This window comes from Podarcis liolepis (assembly GCF_965112155.1).
Source record: "Podarcis liolepis genome assembly, chromosome: 5".
NCBI classification, from domain to species: Eukaryota; Metazoa; Chordata; class Lepidosauria; order Squamata; family Lacertidae; genus Podarcis; species Podarcis liolepis.
This window is the reverse complement of record NC_139556.1, coordinates 58,488,443-58,515,417: the sequence shown is the minus strand read 5'-3', so window position 1 is coordinate 58,515,417 and position 26,975 is coordinate 58,488,443. Positions and strand designations below refer to the sequence as shown.

General features: G+C 41.8%; 1 protein-coding gene across 2 annotated transcripts in view; it reads left to right on the top strand.

The window, feature by feature from the left end:
- Positions 1-26,975, top strand: part of NEURL1 (neuralized E3 ubiquitin protein ligase 1) — a 131,740-nt gene that overhangs the window by 65,835 nt on the left and 38,930 nt on the right. For both annotated transcript variants that reach the window (XM_083505074.1, XM_083505075.1), the window contains exons 2-3: positions 15,011-15,252; positions 18,020-18,341. In XM_083505074.1, coding sequence (XP_083361200.1) covers positions 15,011-15,252; positions 18,020-18,341 — 564 coding nt within the window. The remainder of the gene's footprint in view (positions 1-15,010; positions 15,253-18,019; positions 18,342-26,975) is intronic.

Below are 26,975 nucleotides of genomic sequence, written 5' to 3'. Positions count from 1 at the left end.
GTGTCTCAAATTTCAGCCATCTACCATTTACTAGAAGGAAAAAATCACCTCAAACATAAACAAAAATACAAAGAAATCTTACTGATTTTTTGCTACCGGGTGCTTTTTTTGTCCCAGCCAATGGGAAATGTTGGGGTAAAACTTTTCAGATAAAGACTGATCCAGGGAAACAAATGTGCAAAACCTGTACAATATTTTCATTCTGAAAACATGCCCCCCCAAAAGAGCATGGGACATTTTTAAGAAACCCAAGAAATCTTTGATCTTTGTCAGTGGGGTGCTTTTTTTGTCTCAGCCAGTCAGTGGAAAGTCCCTTGGGTTTTTTAAAAGAGAACTTGATTGAAGAAAGTGGATGAAGTGGCTCTTTTCTTCTGACACCACTATACGAGGCATTTTGCTACTATGAGATACACCTACATTCTGGCAATGGTAGTAAAATATCCCCCAAACAGTTTGTGTTATGTTTCATTGCAGTGTTGCATAATCAAGAACAGGAAAATAGCTGATATTATTTTTTCCAGGGAGCTCTGGGACTCCCCTTTTGTTTGACTCAGAAACTGCAGTTAGTTTAGAATTCTGCAACACAATTGCTAACAGGTGTGAGTCCCTGTCAACATATAACACCTGTGGTCAGAAATCTCTACTGTTTGCCAATTTAATACCGAGCCAGATTCAAGCTGCTGATGTTAGTATAAAAAGCCCTTAACAACTTGGGACCAGCTAGATTTTTACCTGCAAGATTGCCTTACTCCATATACGCCCACTTGACTGTTTAAATCTGCGGAACTGGCATTGTTACAGGTACGACATAATACTCATTCAGCATTTGTAACAAATCAATCTTTGGAACTCCCTGCTTATTGAAATCAGGCAGGCACCTTCACTGTACTCTTTTTGGCGCCTGCTAAAAACTTTTTTGTTCAGGCAATTTCCCTGGATATGTAGAATATTGGCATGCGTTTTTACTCTTGTTTCCAGTTTTCCATTGATTTTAATTATTTTTGGAATGTGACTAGAATAGATCAGAAAGACAGGAGGTGGATTTCAAAAAACCAAAATGCATGACGAAAGGAACACCATGATAATGAAAGGAGTCGGGGTTGATTCTTTTGAACAGCATGATCCTTTGTATGGATATTCAAAAATAAGTTCAACTATATTCAGTAGGGGGTATTCCCTTAGTATGTATGTTTAGGATTGCTGCCTAAGTCTCGTCTTGTCATCATATACAGAATAGGTGCACAACAGGCAGAAACTGTTCAGACTATTGCAGACTAAACTTGGTATAAACAGTGCTGATGCTTTGCATATGGAAAGTGAAGGAATATTACATGGTATATAATCCACTAGAGGAACAAATACCATTTGTGGAATGGATTGCTCCTCCCCTTGAAGTCCCTACACACCTGAAATCTACTCTGGAGGGTTGTAGGCCTCACTGGAGCAGACTGGGGAGGGGGGCAGAGACTGTAAAGGGGACGAGAAGAATGGGAAACCCACTTGTTCAGTGCTGGTTATCAACCACTGTTTTTTAAATGTTCAGTTTAAATTACCTAAATAACCTGAACGTGACATGGATTTGAAACACAACATGCCTACATGAGCATACAATTTGAATATATTGAAATGAGCCTAAGTACATTAGTGTGTATGTTACAGCAGCCGTCTTACCAATCACTGATAAACGTAAATCATTTAACTACAAATGAGTGCTTTCTGCCTCTCCTCTAATGCCCTTAAAGCAAGTTATTTTGGGCTATAGTTGCATATTCAAACAACTTTTGTTCCCATTTTTAAAAACTTGGACAATACAGTGGTACCTCGGGTTAAGTACTTAATTCATTCCGGAGGTCCGTTCTTCACCTGAAACTGTTCTTAACCTGAAGCACCACTTTAGCTAATGGGGCCTCCTGCTGCTGCTGCACCGCCGGAGCACAATTTCTGTTCTCATCCTGAAGCAAAGTTCTTAATCTGAAGCACTATTTCTGGGTTAGCAGAGTCTGTAACCTAAAGCATATGTAACCCGAGGTACCACTGTATAGGGGATTTTGTATATGCTGTACTATTTGTACTATTTTGCCCTATGTTTCGTTGGAATATACTTGGTGTAAGTAAGAAGAAATAATCAAGGATCTGTTCCCCCCACCCCACTTAATCCTATCGTATAACTGATTTTGGTTCAGTAAGTAATTGCTGTAGAGCGTATCCATTATGATAGTTTTTTTAAAAGGTACCTAGATATTTGCACTTCCAACATTAGGAGTAATAGTGAACTTTATCTTCTGAAGTTTACTGAAGGTGATCTATTATCCTAATAATACAGTCATACCTCTTGTTACGTTTGCTTCATGATACGTTTTTTCAGGTTGCGTCCTGCAGCGACCCGGAAGTACCGGAAAGGGTTACTTCCGAGTTTCGCCACTCACGCATGCGCAGAAATGCAAAATGATGTCACGCGCATGCACAGAAGCGATGAATAGCATTCCTTTCAGGTTGCGAACGGGGCTCCGGAACGGATCCCATTCACAACCAGAGGTACCACTGTAGTTCTTCAGGAGTAGAAGGAGTGGCTGTGACTATGTTTTCAGTATAAATTCCCAGTGATGGAATAACATTGGGTGTCTTGTTAGGGTAGACACATGTTCTAATTTGCAGGGAACAATCCTATTTCAAAGGCTTTCAGAAAACGGTCCTCTCTTTGAAAGTGGCCTCTATTTGAAGTCCAAGTCTAGCTTAAAAATAAGGAACCGTAAGAAGGTTAATTCATCCCATCAAGTTTAGCACTTTGACAGCAGGCTTCCCTGCTGTGCTGAGATAGACTATATTTCTAATTAAACTATAGTCTTCATTTCTGAATGTGTGCATAAATCAGCATATTTAATAATATGCAAATTGGTGCCTTTTCTGGTGATTGGCTGCCCCTTTTTTTGGTGATGCTTAAGTGACCACCTTCGTGTTGTAGCTGTGTGGATGAGGCCAAACATGGTAACCAGCTGGAGGAACAAAATGAAGTTGCCCAATAATTATTTTATGAATAACCCTTCTTTGGATGGTAGAGAAGACTATTTACCTTAACATGAGATCAGCCAGAAGCAATAGCCATTAGTAGAGTGGAAAGCAGATGACTTGTTTCCCACCCTATAAGCTAACATTTGGTCTTGGAGGGAGGCACACGGTACTGCAATTATACCATTTATGGTAGCGGGTTAAAAGTTATTGTCTAGTATAACAGCTGTTCATAGTAAACATACACTTTATAAATGGAGTGCAGTGCAATGATATTGAAAATAACATACAAGGGAAATGCAGCCAGCCTTCAGCAGAGCCGGGAACAGACACCAAGGGTTTTGTTTCCCAGTTCTGTGTTTCTGATCACAAAGCTGTATCATTTCTCTCTGAGTTTTTTTAAAAAATAAGAATCAAATTTTAAGTATTAGATGTTTCTCTCATTGCATAGGGCACTCCATTTTATGTGTGCTTATTATGGATGTCTTCTTTTTACCAAGAAGAAAAATCAGGTAACTATTTGCCACAGAGATTTGTGCTTGTATAACTCTTCATAATATGAAAAAAGCAACAAGACAACCAACTTTTGTGATAAATGTTTCCTGTACAATTACCTCTTTTTTTTAAAAAAAATAATCCCCTTTATTTCCCCCCCAAAAAAAAAACTAGGTGCGTCCTATGGGACGGAGCGTCCTATGGGACGAAAAATACAGTAGTCCTTGTTAACTGTCCTGAGTCTTCCAGTTTCATTGGATAAACCCCAGTTTCTGGTATTATAAGAAAGGGAGACCAGCTTCTCTATATCCACATTCTTCTCACCAAGCATAATTTCATACCTCTCTGTCACATCCCTCCTTACTCGCCTTTTCTCTAAACTAAAAAAGCCCCAAACATTGTAATTGTTCCTCATAAGGGAGTTGTTCCAGTCCCCTCATTATTTTGGCTTCCCCTTTCTGCACCTTTCCCAGCTCTGCAGTCTTATATTTGAGATGTGGTGATCATGGCTTTGCACAGTATTCCAAGTGTGGAATACCACATTCTACAACAAACTAGCATTTTAGTTTGTTTGCAGAGACATCACAAGACTCCACATAGTGATGATTGAAATGTATACAGCAAACTCTGCCTGGTGGGGAGCTGCCAAAAGCTACGTTTTGCCATGATCTTTATAGCTACGTGAATTGGCCCTCTGGGTTGATTTATGAAGCTTGAGCAACATTTTAAATGCCACAGTTGGGACTGTTGACGTTTTGTTGTCTTAAATAGACAAGAATTCATTTCCCTTCCTACCCCTTTATTAGTTTACATAGGAAAAAGCTGCAGCAATATGCATGCATGGATGTGAATAACTTGCACATATCTTCCAGGGATTTTCTTGCCGGTCATGGTTCACAATGAATTAAGATTCTGACGGCAGTGCAATTGGGCATGCATATTCTTCCCACTTGGGCATTAACCTCACTCTGTAAACATGATATCCACCAACAAAGTGTTGGTGACAAACAGCAGATTTTGTTATTCAGCTACGTTACCAGTTATACAAAACACCTCATTTATAGTTTGAAAACTTACCATTAACAGCAGAAAATCGGTGTACGGGGGGACGGACCCCCAGGCCAAATTCAGCCCACCAAGGGCAGATTCACACCATACATCGAAAGTGCAGTCAACACTCATGTAAAACACATGACTCCCCAAAGGATTCTGGGAACTGTAGTTAAGGGTGTTGGGAATTGTAGCTCTGTGAGGGGGATACCACATTCCCCGGGATTCTATGGGCGAAGTAATGTGCTTTAAATGTGCACTGGAGATGCTTTATGGTGTGGATCTACTCCAAGTTTTTCTGTTTGGCTCTCAGGGTCAAATCTCTCTCTATACCACACACTCTACCCTTACCCCCCAGGCCACATTGAATCTGTTGTGTTTTATTCCCAGCTGCTCTGTGTCTTGTAATTTTTCCATCTTGTATGTTTGCTACATCATAATATCCTAACCTTTCTGGATTTAAACTGATCCCCATTCCATTTATCTCAGCATTTGTAGCTCAGACCCCAATTGTCTGCATATTTGTCCACCTCCAAGGCACATTTTACAAATACAATTTGACTTGCAAATGTCTAAAAATGGAACTGCCCGAGTTCAAAACACTGCCTCATTAAAATAAATAATACCTTGATAATGCCAAATGTTAACCTCAGCACTGTGGAGATGCAGTTATTTTAGTATTCTATTTTGCTCTGAATGGGTAAATAATCTACAAACACAGGACAACTGAAATAGACCAATATATATTGTTTCTAGACGCTGCTGCAAATGTGCCAGGATGTAGATATCATCCCCCCCCCCCCACATTTGGTCCACTGAGTATTGCTGTGAGATGAAGATGCCAAGGCTCTTCTTAAATATCTATATACAGCATGGCCTTTATATAGTCTGAAAGATGGTATTTGTTTGCTTTTCTAAAATCAGTCCATCTCAGGGCTGGATTAACTGATACAGAATACCCTGGGAAGAATGTTGAAGCAATGTTAACGTTTACTAAAAAGGGGGCTACCAGTGATTATGCTATAATCCTGTGACTTTGCCAGATTTCAAGTGAACATCTGAGGTTACTTTGAGTTGAATAGTAGAAGCGGCTGGGGGGGAAAGTGTTATGCTGTCCTTGTTTTTATATATATATATATATATATATATATATATATATGCAGGTTTTGGTTTCTTCGGGTGTCTTCCCGTGTAAGAGTTGGGGTGTCTAGGCGACGTTTCGACGAGGTCCCACTCGTCATCTTCAGGCTGGTGCTTTCGGCTTTATACACCACACCCCTCAACAGTATTTATAGGAACTCAAACACTGAGATCCTGCTCTGTTCCAGTAACAAGAAGCCGAAAGCACCAGCCTGAAGATGACGAGTGGGACCTCGTCGAAACGTCGCCTAGACACCCCAACTCTTACACGGGAAGACACCCGAAGAAACCAAAACCTGCATTCCTGTACCCGTGAAAATCTACGAAAGCAAATATATATATATATATATATATATATATATATATATATATATATACACACACACACACACACACACACACACACAGAAGGTGTTTACATGCATGTGGTGGTGTTAAAAACCATACTTTATCCGAATGGTTATAAAATGTACTTTATTTTGAATACTTGTATTTCAAAAGTTCCACTCCATGAAATTACTGCTATGAGAGGAGAGAAACTCATTTTGATATGTTTTCATATTGCAGATGCACAGTTCCCATTTGCTTCCCCAAGCAGCAAGAAGTTTCAGCGATTCTGCTGCCTGCATTTGGCTTCCTTTTTCAGGAAGAGATCACTAGAGACTTTGATAATTTATAGTATTTAATGTCTTCACAAATATGGAGATGGAACACAAGTGGGAGGCAAGCACCATAGCCTTTCTAGCAGACACTAGACCCTAATACCCCAGCACTAGTTCCCTGGAGCAGGGTTTAGCCAAGGTGGCACTTCCAGACATTAGTGGACTTCCAACTCCCAGCAATGTCAGCTAGCATGGCCCAATGGTCAGGGATGATGGAGTCCAGCAATACACCACAGAGGCACCCTGAGATCCTTTCATCAGCAGCTCAGCCATCACTCTGTGCCTCTCTCAAAAAAAGAAAAAAAGAAAAAAAGGGCAGGTTTTTCATATGCAAACCTTCCGACAGCCCCTCTCTTCAGTTGTGGGGGATGGAGGGAAATCAAAAACACCTCCTCCAAATAGCTCTCACATTCCAGGGATGTGCGTCACTTCACCATCTAACAACTAGTTCCCAGGAAGATACATGTACCAGTCATCTTGAGCCGTTTACCTGGAAATCCCCAGCTAAAGGGGTGACTGGCTTCACTTGGCCAATGTTCATAACAATACTTGCACTGTTTTAGTGGGAGAAAGCAGTCTGAGAATAATTTTGAATTGTGGGAACAGCTGGGGTGAAACAAACTATTAGGCTCCAGATCAGAAAAGTCCTAATCTTGCTGTCACTCACTCACTCACTCACTCCTTCTTCCTCCTCCTCCTCTTTGGGCTGTCTTCTGCCAGAGGAGATGCTGTAGCGAGCTGCTGGGGGAATGGGATCCCACTATTCCTGCCACCAAGCTTTCCAAACAGAGAGAAAAGGAAGCAAGGAGGGGAAAATGAAGTTCTTCTTGTATGCATAACACACACCTCTCCCAAACACTGCTTCCTTTCCCTTTTCTTTGCTATGTTTGCTGTGTAAATGATGCTATGAATTGCTTTGCTGTTTGTTGTGGTTGCCCTTTGTTTTCAGGAAACAAGTTGAAAGTACTGGGCTGTGCCTCACACCAGTTAATTCTACAGCAAGCTTGTTCTAGTACAGACTAATCTAGTGATTCTTTAGAGAGAAACTTTAAATAATGTCTGAACCATGACTCTTAGGAGGTTCTGGACATCATGTGCACTTTTGTATGAAGCTCTAGGCAGCATTGTTTCTTGACTATTCACATTTTGTACTCACTAACAAAGCTTCCTAGAGTATATCAATTCCCAGGTATTGAATGAGGAAGAAGAGAAATTAAAAATTACAGCAAGTGAATTTCTGGCTTCAGACAAGCCCAGTGATTGCACATGGACATAAGGACTCTGCTTATTAATTACCTGATTAGGAAACTAATTGCCGAGGCAATACAATTTGTCTCAAAATACTTAAAATTGCTTTGGAAATTAACCAGGTGTAACTGTTAATGCAGTATGTCACTTCTGAAAGACTGACCCTGCACAAATGTACATGGGAATGGTAAAGCTGGGCATTTGCCACGGCCCCAATTCCAGTAGAGGACCACTCACCAGTTGAGGATCCTGCCATTCCCAGTTTGCATGAAGTATCCATTAAGACTTGATACAAGTTAAGGGAGTTCCTAGTTTGCATGTCCTAATTCTTCCAGGTAAGTGGGGCCCCACTGAAGGTACTGTGTCAACGGCCCCCCCAAATAATGCAGCCAGCACTGAGTGTACAACAGGGACTATTTGCTGAGCTTATAGGATGGTGTAGCACACACAGGTTGTGTGTTTATTTTCACTACACAGGAAAAGCAGAGAGGATGTGTGCTGGCAACAATTTGAGAATGGTCAGGTACATTTCTGTTTTACTGCTGGAACACACATCTGGCTTCTATCAGAACTGTGACAATAGATGGCATCTTGACAGAAAAAAGAAGCATATTCAGCTATTCTGAAGTTTCAGCAGCCAGCCACTGACCTTCATTTCTCATGACACGGGTCTCAGTTCTTGAATTGGAGAAAAGCACAATCTGCAAGATATTCCATTTATGCTTCATGTATAGTTTCCTCTCAGCTCATTTGCATTTAATCATGAGAGGACTGTCCTTTGGGACATGAAGGTGGTGTTAATGTTTGTACGCCGTTCAAACTTCTTGATCAGTCTCTGGGTTTTTGATCTCTCATGCCATAGCTAAGAAACTGAGCACATGCAAAGCAACCCATATCAAACAAATGAACAAAGACAAAAGTAGAAGAAAGAATGAACCAGGAACAGGAGGACACACGCATATAGTGGGCAGCAGTCATAATTCCTAATGCATTCTTTCAGTGCACAGTAAGGTGAAGCAGGAAAACTGTAGCAATGCTACATCCAAATCAGTTCTTAAGTGCTTTCAGTGGAGAGGCAAGCCAGATGTGTTCTACACATTGCCATTGAACTGCATTGAATTGTGGATGTAGACATAGCCTGACACCCACAGTGACACCCTTCTTCTTTGAGTGTTTTTTCGGTCTGGTTAAAGATTATGTAGGCCAGGTGAAAGCAGGTGCCATCCCACCCCGTCTTCTAATTCAGTTAAATCCACTAAGGGATAAATCCTAAGAACTTGTGAAAGGCACCTAAGGGGCTGTTGGATTCCATCAATCTCCCTCTCCGCAAATGGAGAAGGAAGTCTGCCATCAGAAGCCTCCATGGTGGTGTTGGAAAGTTCCACCACGCTTCTGCTGGTGAGGAAAGAAACTGCTCCTACCTTCTGCCCAAGCTGGGAGGAGCTGCTCTTGATAGTGCCGCCCTACTGTTCACCACCTCAACCTGTGTCCACCACTCCTGTCTCTTCTGGGCCGGCTTCTTGTTAAGGCACCTTCCTCCCACCAGCAGGGCCTTTCTCCAGGTGAGGTGCTAAGGGGTGGGGGACATGTGCCTGCAGGCAGGAACTGGCCCCAGCAATGCACCTGAGGCTGAGCGTAGAACATTTGTTTGCCCTCTCTGGGTGTGCTGAAGGAGAAAGGGCGAGTCGCTTGCTGGCAGGCTTCTTGCTCAGGAGGACGCTGCTGAGAGCCGTCTGAGAAGAGTGGAACCTCCACATTCTGGAGCAGTCTACCAAAACTGGGCTGTGGGCCATGGGTTAGGGGGCATCAGAAGGGAGCTGTAATAATCACTCAGAATAAGTTTGAGCACCCTTGTGGTGAACAATCACTGCATCTGCCATTAGCCAGAAATCACTGTTTATTGACTGACTTTCCCCCCCCCTTTAAAGCAATATGTTCCTCAAATTCTTTCCCCACTTGCCTTACTTGTTTTGCCAGAGTTTGTGTTCCTTTTTGTTCTGTTCATTCGGACAAGATGTCCATTATTTTAAAAAAGAGTAATTTTATTGAAACTTTTTGTGACTCTTAAAATGAAAAACAAGCAAACCCACAAGGAATCCTCCTTGCCTTTTATAGTTGCCTTGACTGTGTCTTCATTAACCACACTGGCATCCTCTTGGAGTTTTGCTGTTGCTTTCCTAATCTGTGATCTATCTTAGTTTATATTTTTGTGGTTTTCAATAATCTCCAAGCATCCTGAAAAGATTCACCCCTGTTGACTCTCCCTTTCAGTTGTGTTTCATGTCTTATCCCACTCTATCCCAAAGCAGCATCTCTCCCCGCCCCCGCTCCCTGTTGGCTTTTTCTTGACTTTCAGAAAACCATCCTTTAACATCACGCAACCCTCTCTACTTATGTGAAAAGCTGAACCTTTTAAGAGACTGTAGCAAAATTCCTCATAGTTCGTTTCCAGTGACTGGGGGGGTGGCAGGGGAGAGAGAGAGAAAAGAAGAATCTGTCCTGAAGTGAAGGTTGAGCTCACAGGCCAACATACTGATCTCATAAGTGGGAAAAGTCAGGGACCAATGTAATTCTACTTTAATGAGCCAGTGCTTTCTGTGTGGCCCATAACACAAGAAACACCACAATGATTCACAACTGTTCCTGCCGTTTAATCCATTGATATTGCCTTGTGTCATTCACACCCACTGAATTTTAACCATTGTTTTAATTCTTACGATGGTTCTGTATTACTCATTTATTATTTCTGTTCCGACTGTTTCCAGTTTTTTCCAGCTTTTTTGCATATTCAAAAGGCTTGGCTTTTAACATCGCTGCACCTAATTCTGTCTCATACTCTTACTGGAATTTAATAGGATAGGTTCCAAGTTACTGCAGTGTGCATGGAAAATGTGCCCAGGATAGGCTTTCCATTAAAATGTATTTAAACTGGAAGAGAATGCTGGCAGGTTTACAAGTATTCCAGAACTAGATCCCCAAATACTATGACTAGCATTTCTTCTTTCTTTCTTCCAAAAGATTAACTGCTGGTTTATATTTAGCAGCAGGAATGGTTTTTTTTCTTTTTAAAGAAGTGTACTCTATCTGAGGCCCACTGAAGGAGAGCAAACAACTTTTACGTTGATTTGTAGACCATGGAAATAAAACATGGCCGTAAAATATTCACAGCCCTTTTACACAACTGGTGTTTGAAGTGTGAATTGCTATTTACACTCAGTCAGCATGCAATTCTGGTGAAAGCTGCATGTTTAGTATGTCTGTATTAAGTTACATTACTCTGTAAGACAGGAAGTGTAGACAAGTATTGATATTCTCCTTTCAAACATACCCTCCATCTTGAATGAAAATAGCATCCAGTTGTAACTAAACATAGATGAAGGCCTGTTCCTTGATCTCAGGGACCATCAAGCAAAATTTGGTTATGATATCTTAAGAGGTACAGTGGTACCTCGGGTTAAGAACTTAATTCGTTCCAGAGGTCTGTTCTTAACCTGAAACTTTTATTAACCTGAGGTACCACTTTAGATAATGGGGCCTCCCGCTGCTGCTGCGCCGCTACCGTGCAATTTCTTTTCTCATCCTGAAGCAAAGTTCTTAACCTGAGGTGCTATTTCTGGGTTAGCAGAGTCTGTAACCTGAAGCATCTGTAACCTGAGGTACCACTGTATGTGAATGCAGAGGGGAAGAGGTGCAAGGCCAAGAAATATTACAGTCCAAAGCAGGGCACAGATGGTATCTCCTCCCTAGGGCCAGCACTTTAAAAAGTATTGCTGCACCACTCAGACATGAACTCCTGCCTTCATCTATGCTGTCCTCATGGTGCCACCTGAGCAGGCCATCTCAGTCTGCTGCTTCTGCCACTTTAAAGGTCCAAACATTTATTAATCTATTGTGGCATAAGCATTTGTGAACTAGTGTCCTCTTCCTCAAATGCTTTTGAAGCATTATCCTCAGCTGAATATATCCTAGTTGGAGCTTACTGTCAGGTGCCAAATTGTGTAGAACAGTGATGGGCATCTAGGAGTTGGTGAACTCCAACTTCCACCAGCAGCAGTCAGTGTGGCTAATGGTCAGGCTAATGGGAGACATAGATTAGCAACATCTGGAGGATCACAGGCTCCCCACCCCAGTGTAGAAAGTTCTTTATTTGGGGTTCCCAATGTGAGAGTCCATTTTTAATGGTTTCCCACCTGCTAAACAGGAATCTGACCAAATGGAAACTGTTTTCCTTAATGCAGTAAGCAACTGCAGTTGAAACCCTAAATGCACTTATTAGGGCGTAAGTCCCATTTAACAAAATGAAACTTACCTCCGAGTAGGCATGCATAGGATTGCCCCAAATCTTTGCCAGCATTTGTATGATAAACTTTAACTATAGCTCACTGAAGCAGCAGCTCAGTCAGTGAAAATGTTGGCTTGCTGTGAAAAATGTGAATTCTCTGTTGGGGATTATTAGGAAAGCAATCAAATTTATAACTGCCAATATCCTAATAACTTCGTATTAATCTATGGTGCAGCCGCACTTGAGTATTATGTACAGCTCTGGTCACTGCAACTCAAAAAGGATATTGTAGAAATGAAAAAGGAGCAGAAAAGGGCAAGCAAAATGATCAGAAAGCTGGAATGACTCAATAAAATTCTTGTACAATGTTTGGGGCCTTTTAATTCAGAAAAAAGGCAAGTAAAAAGGGAAACATGATGCAGATGTATTAAACTGTGCATGTTGTGGAGAAAGTGGGGAGGCAAATTCTTTCTCCTGTTCTCATAATATTAGTATCTAATGTGCTCTTGTCCTGCTTGTGGGCTATAGGCATCTGTCTGGCCAATGGAGAGCCAACATTGCCTAGATAGGCTTTTGGTCTGATCCAGTAGGGCCCTGCCTTCTTACGCTCTTACATTTTGATATGTGAAAAGGTGATGGTTAGAGTACCATAATGGCAATTCCTCCTCCTCTCTTTCATAAATTCCTTCTCTCCCCACACTCCTAAATCGGGAAAACACAGGAAAAGAGCGCGATATAACAAAGTCATAGATCAAATTTATGAATGAAAAGTATTTTAGAACACACACACACACACACACACACACACACACACACTGCAGTCCTTTGTTATGTTTACTCAGAAGTAAACATATCCTGCTTGCCAGGGGGTTGGACTCGATGGCCCTTGTGGTCTCTTCCAATTCTATGATTCTAAGTAAGTATGACTGTGCTTACTGCCAGGGAGTTGTGCGCATAGGATTGCATCCTGAATGGTGGAACAGGGAAGGCTAATATAGGGTCTGATTACAATCTTTAAATCGAGTACTGTTGATATTATATGAGATCATAAGAACAGTTCTGGTGGATCAGTGAGGCTGTATTTTAGCCTAGCATTCTTACAAGCATTTGCTGAAATCTTTCAGTTATTTCAAATTGTGACATAATTTGTGGATGGACGGCAATAGTTTAAAAGGATGATGTGTCATTGGTGATTAAATGTGACACAAATACAAAAGCAGTTGTTTGCAGGGCATAAAAATGTGTTGATTTTCACCCCAGAGGTCAGGAAAGGGATACTGACAGATAGTGCCCTTAGGAAGAAGTGTAATGAAGTACAGCATTGGGACTCTTCTTCATGCTGTTATTTCACCTGACCGTTTGTTGTTTTTTGATGGGTCTTGCTTTATGAGAGGTTGGCTTTTATACCCTGTTCTGTGCCTGTCAGTGTTTACTTTTTTAAAAAGTGATTGGGGAATAAGGCGCAGAACTCAAATAACCCTAAGCTCAGAATGTTGTTGTTGTTGTTCTTTAGTCGTTTAGTCGTGTCCGACTCCTCGTGACCCCATGGACCAGAGCACGCCAGGCACTCCTGTCTTGCACTGCCTCCCGCAGTTTGGTCAGACTCATGTTGGTAGCTTCGAGAACACTGTCCAACCATCTCGTCTTTTGTCGTCCCCTTCTCCTTGTGCCCTCAGTCTTTCCCAACATCAGGGTCTTTTCCAGGGAGTCTTCTCTGCTCAGAATGTACTCAGAGATAATTTACTCAGAGATACCTTGTTTAATTCTATGTCACCTTCATTTAGCTTTGGTTGGCAGTTCCCTACGCTTTAGGCAAGACAAGATTGAACTCTGTCTAGTTACCACACTCCTGTTATTTCCTGATTATAAATATGTGCAATGATAGAGACTTTGCCAATGCCTTTAGGGAGCTGTTCTTTTAAAAAAATGGTTTTGGGTCAATACCTATTTCTGAACAGCTGACCTGTGTAATGAGAGATAGGTATAGGAAGGACAAAATCAATTTGCAGCCTTTCAGAAGAATCATAAAGCTTGTGTTTGGAAGGTTGCTGAATTGTTGAATTCATCCATTCGTTAACAAACTACTGCTCTTTTTTTATTTCCGTATGCAGTATCTGGTTTACTGGAAACTATCTCCATACAGCCACTCCCTGTTTTGCATCCATGTGGTTAACTACTTTCTGTCATAAAATGATTGTTTTGCATTGCAGCTACTTTGTGTAGCATGTTATACGAAGCCTGATCTAGGTACCGTAACTGCCTGGAGATGTCAAGAATTGAATCTAGCCCCTTTTGCATGCAAAGCATATATTCTGCCACTGGTTTATGACCTTTCCCCATGGGGAGGTTACACAATGAGCAACACAATAGAGCATCAGGTACAGGATTATAGACCAAAGCTAAGACATCCATGTAAGTGATTAAAATGAATAATCAGATAACCAAGAAAGCTATTTAACTGATCTGCACTGAAGTAGGTTTCCTATTAAATCTCCTTGATATATTTGCTTATTTGGTCTTTTCAAAATCTTCAGTGAAGGAGATCCCATAGCTTCCCTCAAAACCTTTAACCACTGTTCTCTTACAAATTGTCCACAGCATTTTAAACCCATATATATCAGCTGGTAATTCAAGGCAAGAGCCAATTGCCTACTATTGTTCATTAAACAAAAGTGATTCAGTTGCTACCTTCCATATGCACATTTGAAGGTTAAAGCCCTACATGAATGCATAGGGAAGCTGTGTGCAGTGGGAATTTTATTTGTAGACTTCATCTATGACCTCCCAAAGTCATAGAAGGCAAACTGCTATTCAGTTTTGGAGTATGAGCTTTGTTCTGCCCTTCATTATTTCCCCCCTCTTTGGCCAAACTGACCCAGTTTCTTCAGGATTGCTTGTACAATTTCTTCCAGCATATGTCCCAAAGTTCTAAATGGGTTTGCAGGACTGTACATTCAAATGATCTATGTAAAGTGTTTGAAGGAGGTTTTGATGCTACCCCACAGGTCTCTTGTATATTAGTCTCATGGCTAAGCAATGGTAGATTTCATTTTAGGAATTTCATCAGATTTTTTTTTCCTTTTTCCTTTTTGAAGCTCAGTTTCTCTCTTTTTCCTTTCTATCTCAGACTCCATAGGTGGACCATTTCCTGCTTCATCTCACCGATGCCACCACAAGCAAAAGCATTGCCTGCCCATCCCACAGTGTGGAACTCTCTCAGTCAGCCCACTGCTGTTCCACCCCCATACCAAGGGGTCACAGATCATCATGGACACCACACAGAAGGCAGTCAAGCGTCAGGCTAGCTTCTGTAATGCCATCACCTTCAGCAACAGGGCAGTTGTTATCTATGAGCAAGTCAGGCTCAAGGTGAGTTGATGCCTTTCCCATTCACTTCTTTGCGAGAACCAAAATTCATATGACATACCAGGACCTCGCAACAGGAGGGTTTGTATGGAGCACAAAACTATGGCCTAGCATCATGCACATGAGCTTCTGTGAGCCTGAGTAAAGTGTTCCCCTGCCCTCCTATCATCTCCCCACATGGTCAGGAGGATTCAATTTTGCATTTGGTGGTTCCTGGCTTGTGTGCAAACCAGGAACCATAAACTTGTTTGTTAATTTGAAATTAACACACCTAATCTGCGAGTGAGGTCAAGCCGGGAAGTGGCAAAAGTGAAATTGTACCCTGGTTTATTCCTCTTAGGGAGCACATGAGTGTTGTACTTTGTATAGTTTCCTCTCTGCTTGTGCAGCTATTGCTAAACCATAGTTTAGCATTACATGCAAACATAGTCAATGTATTTTCAGATGTACTTAAATCAACACTCAACTACTTTCTCTGAAGACCCAGAATACAAGTTGAGAATATACCCCTGGGGTCTCTGTAGCACAGCAGAATCCTCTGGGTTATGCTTTTGCTTTGTGCGCTCTTTTCCCTTCCTGTCCTCCAGGGCCCTGTCCTGTGTTGCTTTGCAGGATTAATAGCTGGAGTGCCTTGTGTGCTGCATTGTTTGAACATTTAACTGGCCATCTCGTACAGTTAGTGTAAAGTACAGATAAAATGGTACAAAACCAATAATGATGAAGCACCATTTATCTCCTTCCCACGAGCTCCTGCAGTTCTGCAATAAAATTGCTATGATGAATAATCCCACAGTTGTTGTTGTTTTTTAAAGTGATTAATGAGGCTACTATTATTGCTTCCTTATTACACATTCGGTACAGTTAGCTTGTTTTGCTGCATTTTGTTGCAACTTTGAGGATGTGATAGTCTGACAAGTGGTGCGGAGGCAAGTGTGGTCTTTACTATAGCAAGCCTGGACAGTGTCTGTGGAGGTCCTGGGGTGGCCAGAAGACAAGACCCCACTCTCCACCTCACTGACGTGGTCCAAAGGAAAGCAAAGCAAAGCAATACATTTGGCACCGCCTTGGCTGTAGCAGCTGAAGGAAGCAGGCATGCAAGATGCCATCTAACCTCCTTAGCAAGAGACCTACCCACTTGGCACTCACGTCCTTAAATAAACTGCTTTTAATATCAGTCTTTAGAACTTTTGTAAGGATAAGGGTTGCAAGGATAAGGATAACAGAATCAAATAATTGTAGAGTTGGAAGAGAGCAATGGATCCAAACTACAAGAAAGAAGATTCCACCTAAACATTAGGAAGAACTTCCTGACAGTAAGAGCTGTTCGACAGTGGAATTTGCTGCCAAGGAGTGTGGTGGAGTCTCCTACTTTGGAGGTCTTTAAGCAGAGGCTTGACAACCATATGTCAGGAGTGCTCTGATGGTGTTTCCTGCTTGGCAGGGGGTTGGACTCGATGGCCCTTGTGGTCTCTTCCAACTCTATGATTCTATGATTCTATGAGATCCAAAGGGTCATCTAGTCCAATCCCTGCAACTCCCTGCAATATGGAAGCATCACATCTAAGATAAGGTACCAAGGATAAGGGTGGATACATATATGTAATTATCTGAAGAAACAACCCCAATCTGCTTAAATACCAGCAAGTTACTTGTAGCTTCCACTGGATATCTTTGCTGTTCAACTTTATTTTTGCTTTTGAGTGTTGCTGTTATTGCAGCTATATCCAGAGGAGCCCTGTCTTCAAAACTTTACTGCTGGATTTTATTTTATTTTACTGTGATTTTATTCCAGTATTACATTCCCTTGCACACATACAGAATGCATGCAGTTTTTCTTTGTAATAACCCCCAGTTGTGGAATTTGTTCCCCTGGAAGTGTGGATGACACCTACATTACTGTGCTTCTGGTAAAGGCTCATCTGTTTGGAAATTCAGTGATGATGATTGCTGCTGTATGATATTGTAATGATTTATATTTTAAATTCCTGATTATTGTTTTAATGCCTTATTTAATCAGTGTGCTGTAGGTTGTATATTTGAATGTTGTTATTATATCTGACCTATTGTAAACCACTTCATTTTAATTGACGAAAGGTGGTTTCATGAGTAATTCAGAGAATGAATAAATGTTACCATTTCCAGACCTATAGCTTCTACAATATATCCTGTTTAGTCTCCAGCCAGCTTTCTGGCGTTGCTTACACCTTAATTTGTGTAAAGGGCAACTAGCTTACTTATTTCAATCCATTCATCTTTGGAATGATCTATCTAATTGAATTGAATCAAATAATAGAGACGAAAGAGTACAGCAGAAATCATGTATTCATGTTTTTTACTGCAATCATGAGAATAGGCTACATGGGTGCCTGTTCAGGGACAGTCGGTGGTTCATTGTAGGCAAAAATGCATTATGTGATCTGGTTGCAGATAACATTGATTCTCCAAGTAATTGCCATCACTTATAACCTTGTGGGGTGAGCATCCCCACACAATATACTGCTATTTAGTAGTGTTTCCTCACTCCTTCCACCACTGGCAAAGCAATCATATAGTGCCTAATGCAACCCCCTTTTCTAAAACCCATTCATATCCAGTACTGCTGGAAGCCTCCAACTCCTCCTGGCTCCACATACGGTAAATGCAAGCCCTCGTCCCCATCAGCTCAGTAATGCTACACCACACATTTATTCTCTATCCCTTAAACAATGACATGTTGCTAATGAAAAATTCAAATTGTGCTGATTATGCATCCGTTCTTCCCTCTCTTCAGATCACAAAGAAGCAGTGCTGTTGGAGTGGGGCTCTTCGGCTTGGATTTACCTCTAAGGACCCCTCTAGGATTAACCCAGAAACCCTGCCCAAGTATGCATGTCCAGACCTCGTTTCTCAGAGTGGATTCTGGGCCAAGGCCCTCCCGGAAGAATTTGCAAATGAGGGAAACATCATCGCGTTCTGGGTGGACAAAAAGGGACGTGTATTTTACCGGGTTAATAACTCTGCTGCCATGTTGTTCTTCAGTGGAGTGAGGACCACCGAACCATTGTGGGCTTTGATTGACGTCTATGGACTCACACGTGGAGTGCAGCTGCTAGGTAGGTGCATTTCTGGAAAATATGACTTTGTCATGGGAGGGTAAGTCGCCTTATTGCTGAAAGTTTCTCTGGACACATCTTACCTGGATTAATCCATTATACCTTATTATTTCTGGTAATGCCATTTTCTGAAATGTGTATGTCACAGTTCCTTATCTTTTTCCAATTATCATAAGTCAGAAAGACCCTATGGTTGTGCTGCTTTGCTTGTGCTGTGATAAATGCTCATCTTTCTTAAGGCCAATAATTGTACATTGTACAAACAGTATTACAACAAAGGGTCTTGCAACACCTTAAAAACTAACATTTTGTGTAGTATAAGCTTTTTATGTGATAGTGTCATGTGTGTGAGAGAGTGATTTTGTTTATCTTGTGCTTTTATATAGAATTGTCACAGACTGATCATTGCATTTCATTGCCATTTGGCCTCATGTCATCTAGGGACATAGGAACTAGCCCAAGATTGTCCACTCCGACTGGCAGCAATTATCCAGTGTTTCAGGCAGACGGCTTCCACATTTGTTTATTTATTTTCAATATTTGCACATGGCCCTGTTGCAAAGGAAGCTTGCAAATAAAAACCAGATCACATTCTACTGTTATTTAATTAATTTTTAACCCGCCCTTCATCTCACAAGTGATACCAGAGTAGGATACATCATATATAAAATCAACTAACAATACAACAATCCCAGTGAAAGCATAAAAACCAGTATAACATTGATATCTTTTTATCTGGCGATGCCAAGAATTGAACCTGGGGCTTTCTACATTCAAAGCATGTGCTCTACAACTGAGTTATAATAAATCTGTTCATTTCTAAGGTGTCACAGGACTCTCTGTTGTTTTTGCTGCAATGTATTATCATAGTTGTCCCTTTGGAAAAAGTACAACCCTCTGGAAACAGCACAACATGAATAAAGGTTGTGTTCACTACTTTATTATCCAGACTTGAACAGGATGCAAAATGGTAGAAAGCGATTCGGTTCATATGTTTAGTAGTCTCAGCCTTAAAATATCTTCCACCTTTGTCCTTTAATTAATAAGCCTGAGCAAAGCTGGAGTGCAAAATAAATTCCAGTGGAGTTTCACCCATGTTTTGTCTACATAGCAGAACAAGAATCAGACCGTGTTTGTTGTTAGAAAGTGCTGCTTGATGCCATCCATGTAAACCTTACATTCCTCACTCTTGTTCATAAGGACGTCAAAGACCAAGCAAACAAGATGGGTCTGGAAGTAATAAATCATAATGAAAATAAATATCATTAATAGAAGAATTTTGTTATGACAGACTATTGGTGCACATTCTGAAGCATGGAATGCACTCCATAAAAGTTCTCCATTATCTTATTTAACTCTCTTACATCTGACATGGGTAAATACATTTCATAGTTTATGCATGGCTCACATTTTACCTGAAAGAAGGATTTGCTGGTTGTTACTTCTATTTAAATGAAATTGCTCTTCTTAAAAATAGTAGGTTTAGAAAATAAAATATGTTTCCCGGGCTCTAGGAGAATCCTTAGTAGATCATTTTATTACACAATAAAAGTACAGCCATGAAAAATAATTTTATTGTGCTTTAAAAGCTCTGTTGTGAGAGTTCCCCGTGAGCTGAGAGTTCCTGAGCACTTGTAAGGCAAAGCTCCAGAATAAATGGAAGCAGTGGCGTAGCGCGGGTTGTCAGCACCCGGGGCAAGGCAAGTAATTTGCGCCCCCTAACCCGTGGATTTGCACCCCCTAACCCTAACCCCCAGATGTTGCGCCCGGTGAGGCCGGCCCCCCCTGCACCCCCCCACGCTACGCCACAGAATGGAAGTTCAGCTGTGAGGTTCAACTAAAATTCAAGACCAATTAACCTAACAATCCTTTTTACACTATGAGTTGACATACTTTGCGATTACATGAGTTGACATACTTAGCAGCTTTTGCATAGGGATAGTGTATGCATAGTGTATGACAGACATCTGTGATATTACTGATGCTTCATGTAACATTTAAGATTTATTGAAATCTTAAGTGAGTTGAAGTTAGTGTAACTGTTCATTAGAGAAAGTCACATTGTTGTATCTTTAATGTATACAAAATGATGGTATGAGTGGCTTATATTCTGATAGAAAGATCAGAATATTGCTGATAAAATAATATTTGTGTTATAGTGTAAACAGTGTGTCTAGCATTATATGTGAATCGTTCTGGGATTTTTACCCATTTTAGCAAGGCAGGGAAGAAGAGGGCTAATGCACGTCATTGAACCATGAGATTATGTGCAATATTCTCATAGCTAACCTTGGCATTAAAATGCACTTTTAATGCCTAAAATAAGACTCGTAGCAGAAATAATTTTGAAATCAGTCCCTGGGTTTGAAAGTGGATGGAAGGAATGAATTATTATATTATTTTAAGGAATGATATTTGAGAGGGAAACATATGTGTCAGAGCTGCTCCCAGATCCTAGCTCACAGAGGATCACGCTAGCCAGCGTTCACTTTATAAAAGTCTTTATTGAGTTACAGTTTCCATTTTCAAGCTGCCGCGTGCAGCTCTACGTCTTATAAGCTAGACCGGCGAAGCTCCGTCTGAGTCTCCGCCCCCTGTACACCAACTTAATACCCTAGCCTTACTCCACCTTTTCCGCCTGACCGTTCTTCTCTGGGTCCCTCTGCCCCCCGTGGTCTCTTCCTTCCTGGACTCTTCTGACGCTGACCCCCCGGACCCTTCTGTCTCCTTGCGTCGGGCTTTAGGACCTGGCTCCCTTTCCGGGCTGCTTACTGCGCCGCCTTCCTGTGCATTTGAACTTGGCGCGCGCGCCCAACCTTCCACTTTCCGCTTGACCGTTTCTTCGCTCCCCGATGGAGGTGTGGCCACTCCTGACTCATGTCCTCCCCCCTGCTGCGAGCTGCCAGAGCTCGATACCTGGCGCCCTTCCTCTCCAATGCGCTCTGTTGGTGACGCTGGCCCCGATTTCCAACTGCTGCCCTCTGAACCCCCTCTGGACCCTTCTTCTTGGGGTGTCCCCCTAGGCTCCCCCCTTGCCCTGGCCACTGGCGCTCCTTTCTGTGAATCTTCTGATTCACTGGAAAGACTCGGCGATCTCGGGTCGTCGTCATCACTCATCTTTTCTTCGGACTCCTCCCCCTCGCTCTCTGTTTCCTCCCTTGCCCTCGCCTCTGCTCCTGAACCCCTGACAATATGGAATTCTCAGCCTTGTTAGTTTGCTAGCAATGCTAACATCTAGTGGACTCATTTGCTCTCCATCCGTTTACAGATGTTAAAGTTCCATCAACCTTCCCTACACCCATAATTCCCTTTGAATTCGAAACGTCTCACAGCAAGTTACCTACTTTCTTTATCTTCCTTTCCTTCACAGAGAGTTAAACCAGGCATCCCCAAACTCGGCGCCCCAGAAGTTTTGGGACTACAGTTCTCATCACCCCTGACCACTGGTCCTGTTAGCTAGGGGTGATGGGAGTTGTAGTCACAAAAACATTTGGAGGGCCGAGTTTGGGGATGCCTGAGTTAAACTTTTCACTCTGCTTCATTATGAGAGCTAAGAGACAGAAGTGTCCTGCAGATATCTTGTCTCTGCCAATTAGCTAAATGCAGTTAGTACAAAGCAGCGTAACCAGTACAGCGAGGCACCTGCCACCAGGATTCAGATTCCCCTGCCGCTTAGAATGAGTTTATGCAATTGACATTAATGCTCAGACATTTTATTTATAGCATGTTCCAATTGCCTTTGGCAAGTGTAATCTTGGCAACTGTCTTGAAGCCTCTTAATCTTGTTTCTTACGCATCTCCATTCTGTATTATGTGGTGTCAAAGCTCAGGTGCTTGTTGACATATAATTCTTCATCAATTCTACACTCACTTTGGGGCTGCACTCCTGTACCCCCACCTACATGGGAGTAAGTCCTGTTGAACTCAGTAGGACTTACCTCTGAGTAGACATGCATACGATTGTGGTATTCCTCACCTTTCCTTGTGAATTTTAATCAAAGGCATTGGATGGGGAAACTACAAAAATTAGAGGGAGTGGAGGTTCAGGAGTTGTGTTCTGAGAACTTTTGGTTGTTTTCTTCTAAAAATAAGCTGAACTAACTACTGAGATATAAATCTAAAACCTGTTCTACACATACTCGTTTGTAATGATTGACCTGCTGTTTTTCCAATACCCCAAAGGATTTTTTTAAAAATAAAAGAAATCAAGATAATGGAGTCGGACATCAACTAGAAAACATTGGCTACTAAAAACAGATTAAATAGGATTACTTTCCTAGTACAGAGAAGTCAACATTGTGAAATCAAATATACAGATGCTATTGAAAATTAAGAGAATGGGTATTTTATTACATTGTTTAGAGGAAAAGGTACATCATCTTAATTGATGGTTATGTAATGTATTTTATTTTGGATGTCATTGTTCCCATTATGATTTCTTAAACCAAGAGCAAAAGTAAACAAAAGGGTTGAAATGCAAATATTCTATTATGGGAATTAATCTTTACAATCTCCCTTAATACTTTTCAAATGATTAAGCAGAGTAGTTTGACCTCAGGAGGTCACTTTCACCAGCCAAACATGCACTTCTCTGCATTTCTTATATATATTGAAAGAAAGAAACCTGGAAATCACAGTCATGTGAACAATTTTCTGTTCCAAAAATTTGATCATTGGTTAGCTCAGCATATGCATAGCTCAGCCTTTTTGTGCCCATTTTTGAGAGATGTGGATTCCTTGGACAGCGTTGCCTGAGGGACTGAATCAACTAGCTTTGCAGGAGGCGGGATAGTGATGCCCCCTTCCAGTTACAACATGGCTCCTCCTTTCCTATAATTGTTTTGTGCTGTGGCCATTATACTTGATGTGCTCATTTTCTTTTCTCGCCCATGCCTTTTGTACCATTCCTAATGAGTTGTAACCCTGAATTGTAAACTGTGAACATTTCTGTAAAAAAGAATATAGATAAGTAAAAACATACGGAACCTAGAAATGAATGTTGCTGGTGCAGTGTGAAGTATTCCTGTTCAAGGATGCCAACCAGCCAGCCATGAAAGACATTCCAGAATACTCCACTCTGCACCCTCTTCTATATACTCACCTGTTCCCCCCCACCCAACAATCAGCCAGCATTTCATGACTATTACTGAGCATACCCAGTCTTCCTCAGACCCACCCTCTTCCCTCCTAAAGATTTGTTGTTGTTTTTTTGCACTTCTGCAAATCTTGGAGTCAACAACATCCAAATCTTGAAGTCTACATCTCTCTTGTGTTAGGATGGTAGAGCTCAGGGAAGTGACTGCCTGGATCTCCCTTGACAATAAATTCCAATAAATCTCCCTTGACAATAAATTCCAGAATTTGTGTAGTTCTATTAAGAAGCACTAGGCACAGTTCCCTTCTTTCTGCATCTTACTAAGCCTTACTAGAGCCTTTCCATTGGCTGCAGTGTCCATGTAGATTCATGCAGGGAGTGATGTTATTTCAGATATCCAGTTACCAAACCACAGAGGGCTTAAAATGCAAGATCCAAAGCTTGAATTCGGTCAGGAAACATTTTGGGATCTTGATATAATACTAATATAAGGTGATGTGGCTCCTGTCAGTTGACACATTTTGTGCTAGTGGTGGTTTCCAAATATTTTTTAAGGGTAGCTCTAGGCAGAATGAATTATAGAAGGCACCAAGGCATTTGTAACTGCATCAACATCAGCCTTATAATGTGCTTAGGGTCTTCTCTTACTTCCCCTTACTTCCCCTTACTTCCCCTTACTTCCCCTTACTTCCCCTTACTTCTCCTTACTTCTCTTACTTCCCCTTACTTCCCAGTGATGGGGATGGCTCATAGGGTCTTCTACCACTCTTTCAGTAGCCCTATGCATTGTTTAGACAAAAATAAGCCACCCCACCCCACCCCTGTTTATCTTCATAGAACCCACTTTTTATTATTGCTTTCAGCTTTTCAGTTGGTGGGACAGTACATTTAGACAGGTCAGATTCAAACATGGATGCTAATTAACTCCAGATATTTTAATTTGTGTTAGTGGATGAAGAAATTAACAACACTAAGAATGTTTACACCAGCAAGCAAACACAACTGACTGGAATGATTCCCTTCACACTAGTTCTATATGTCTATGTAAATAAGCCTTCAGTGTGAACAGATGTGGCATGGTCTTCTTGAAAATGAAGAGAGCCTGAGAAAATATCTTTAGGAGTATTGCATGTGCAGTGTCTTGAACTAGATGCTGCGTGTTGTTGGACTCTGCAACTTTTTGGCAGTGAGAAGAATGGGAACGGATGGAATGTTTATCACTTACTCACCCTCAACTCCTAGTAAACCACAGCAACCCTCAAAGTATTACTGATGATCGTCGTAGAGGAAGGTGGTGACAGACTCTGGACATTGTGAGGCACTTGCACACCAGAGAGATAGGTGGTCCTGCCCTGTGGTGGGCTGTCACCAGAGGGAACTGCCCTTTGGCTCACCATGAGGGCAAGAGTTGTCATTGCCTTTTCAGTCTGTGTTTGAATGTGTGAGGGTGTTTGGAACTGAGGGTGGCATGTTTGATGGGTGCTTCTGGGTGAAAGCAGGGAGCACTCTTGCTGGGCTGCACTGGTGCCCTAAGTAAGAGCTAGGATACCAGGGTGCACAAGATGAGATAAGAGGCCAACTAGTGACTGCATACCCAGTATTGAGTGTTTGAGAATGAGGATGGTGTGTTTCAGGGGTGCTGCTGGGTACCCAGTGGTTGATACTGGGGCTTTACTGAGAGCTAGGGTACTAGGGGTGTAATAGAATTTTGTGAGTGATGGGACTAGCCCATTGCTGCCATCTAACAACTTCCGGCACCAACCTAATCTAAATGATGACCCTCAGCACCCACCCAATATCGATGACACAACTCCACAGTCCCATCACTCACAATATATAGGTACAGTGGTTAATTCGTTCTGGAGGTCCGTTCTTAACCTGAAACTGTTCTTGACCTGAGGTACCACTTTAGCTAATGGGGCCTTCCGCTGCCGCGCAATTTCTGTTCTCATCCTGAAGCAAAGTTCTTAACCCGAGGTAATATTTCTGGGTTAGCGGAGTCTGTAATCCGAAGCGTCTGTAACCTGAGGTACCACTGTATCTGTCAGATGAATATAAACTGGTAATTGGTTAAAGTGGATGCATAATATATATGATAGTGGATGTATGTATGAATGGTGGGTGCATAGTGGTGCTGAGAGTGCCTGGGTGAGTGGAATATCGGTCCAGTGTTTGCCTGGGTGATTACAGCAGAGGAGAGATCGCTAGATGTGCCTCAATATCAGTGGTAACAGGCAGGAGGAATTATAGCATTGGAGGCGGATGAGACATCGATGGAGTAGGGACACTGCATGCATGCTGTACCCCCTTCTATCTCTCCATCTATCTGATATTTGGTAGCTCCGTTGGAATGTTTTCCAGTCTCGCGGCACTGTTATTTAACATGAAGTCTGTATGCAATAAGACCATATCTGGTGGGCAAGCTGGCTGGAGTGGATTTGACCCAGCTTTGCCTGCCTAGGAATTTGGTGCAGCTTTTCCCATCTGGGTATTGTTGCAGCGATATGTTTAAAAGTGCAGTGAGAGGCGTAACTTGCCATGTTTATCTCCAGGGGCTCTAAGCATAGGATGATCATGGCAGCTTCAGTAGCAATGGTGTTCTTAATCACTCTACTATAAACAACTGGCAGGCTATAGTCCAAACAGTTCCTGTACCTCTACATTCCATTAAATGCCTTTGGACCAAAACATACATTTAGTTCTTTTGAAAAAAATATTTTAATCTTTTAAAATCTTCTCTGTCACAGTTGCAGCTTTCCTGAAAACACTCTCTCCAATTGGCCTATATATCTGTATCTATATATCTGTGGGTGTGAGTGGGTGTGAAGGAGGTAGTTGGGAGGCATTTTTCACTACTGGGATGCTTCTTCCTTGTTAACAGGATGCAGAGACAACTTATAAGTCACTTCCTGGGAAGGAGGGGCTTCCAACTTACAGAGTGATCCTGACCTTGGCAGGATGTGCCTAGGCTTCTAATTTCATGGTGGGCCCAGTCCTTCATTACAGCCCTAGCAAAAAGTCTCTCCCTGTTTGTTCCACAATTCCAAAAATCTCTGAACTGCCTTCACAGGCTACTCAACAAAGGGCAAGAGCCCATTTCACCTTTCATAGTCCATAGACTATGAAAATTTGAATCCTGTTTGTATCCTAGGTTAACTCACTTCTCAGCCTGACCATAAGTGTGTAAACAAAGAATTGGCCCGAAGTCTGAAGGGTTTTGAGAAAAGGAACCTAGGCATTATGACAGAAATTTGTGCAGATTCATGGACACCAGGAACTAGATTTTGTGTCAGGGGCATGATGAGTGTGGATCAGATCTGTAGCCCTAGGGTTCCTAGAACAGCTATAAGTGTGGGATGGGTCCTAGAAAAGATGTATTCCTGCTTGACAGTAAACTAGGTAGCAGCTGAGTCCCTTCCACATCAAAGGTTTTGGTTGTTGCTCCAAACTAAGGTATAGCTCAGTTAAGTTCTGGGCAAATGAGCCACCAACTTATAGACTCCATTTAGTAGTGGAATGAAGAGGACTGGTTTCAGTTG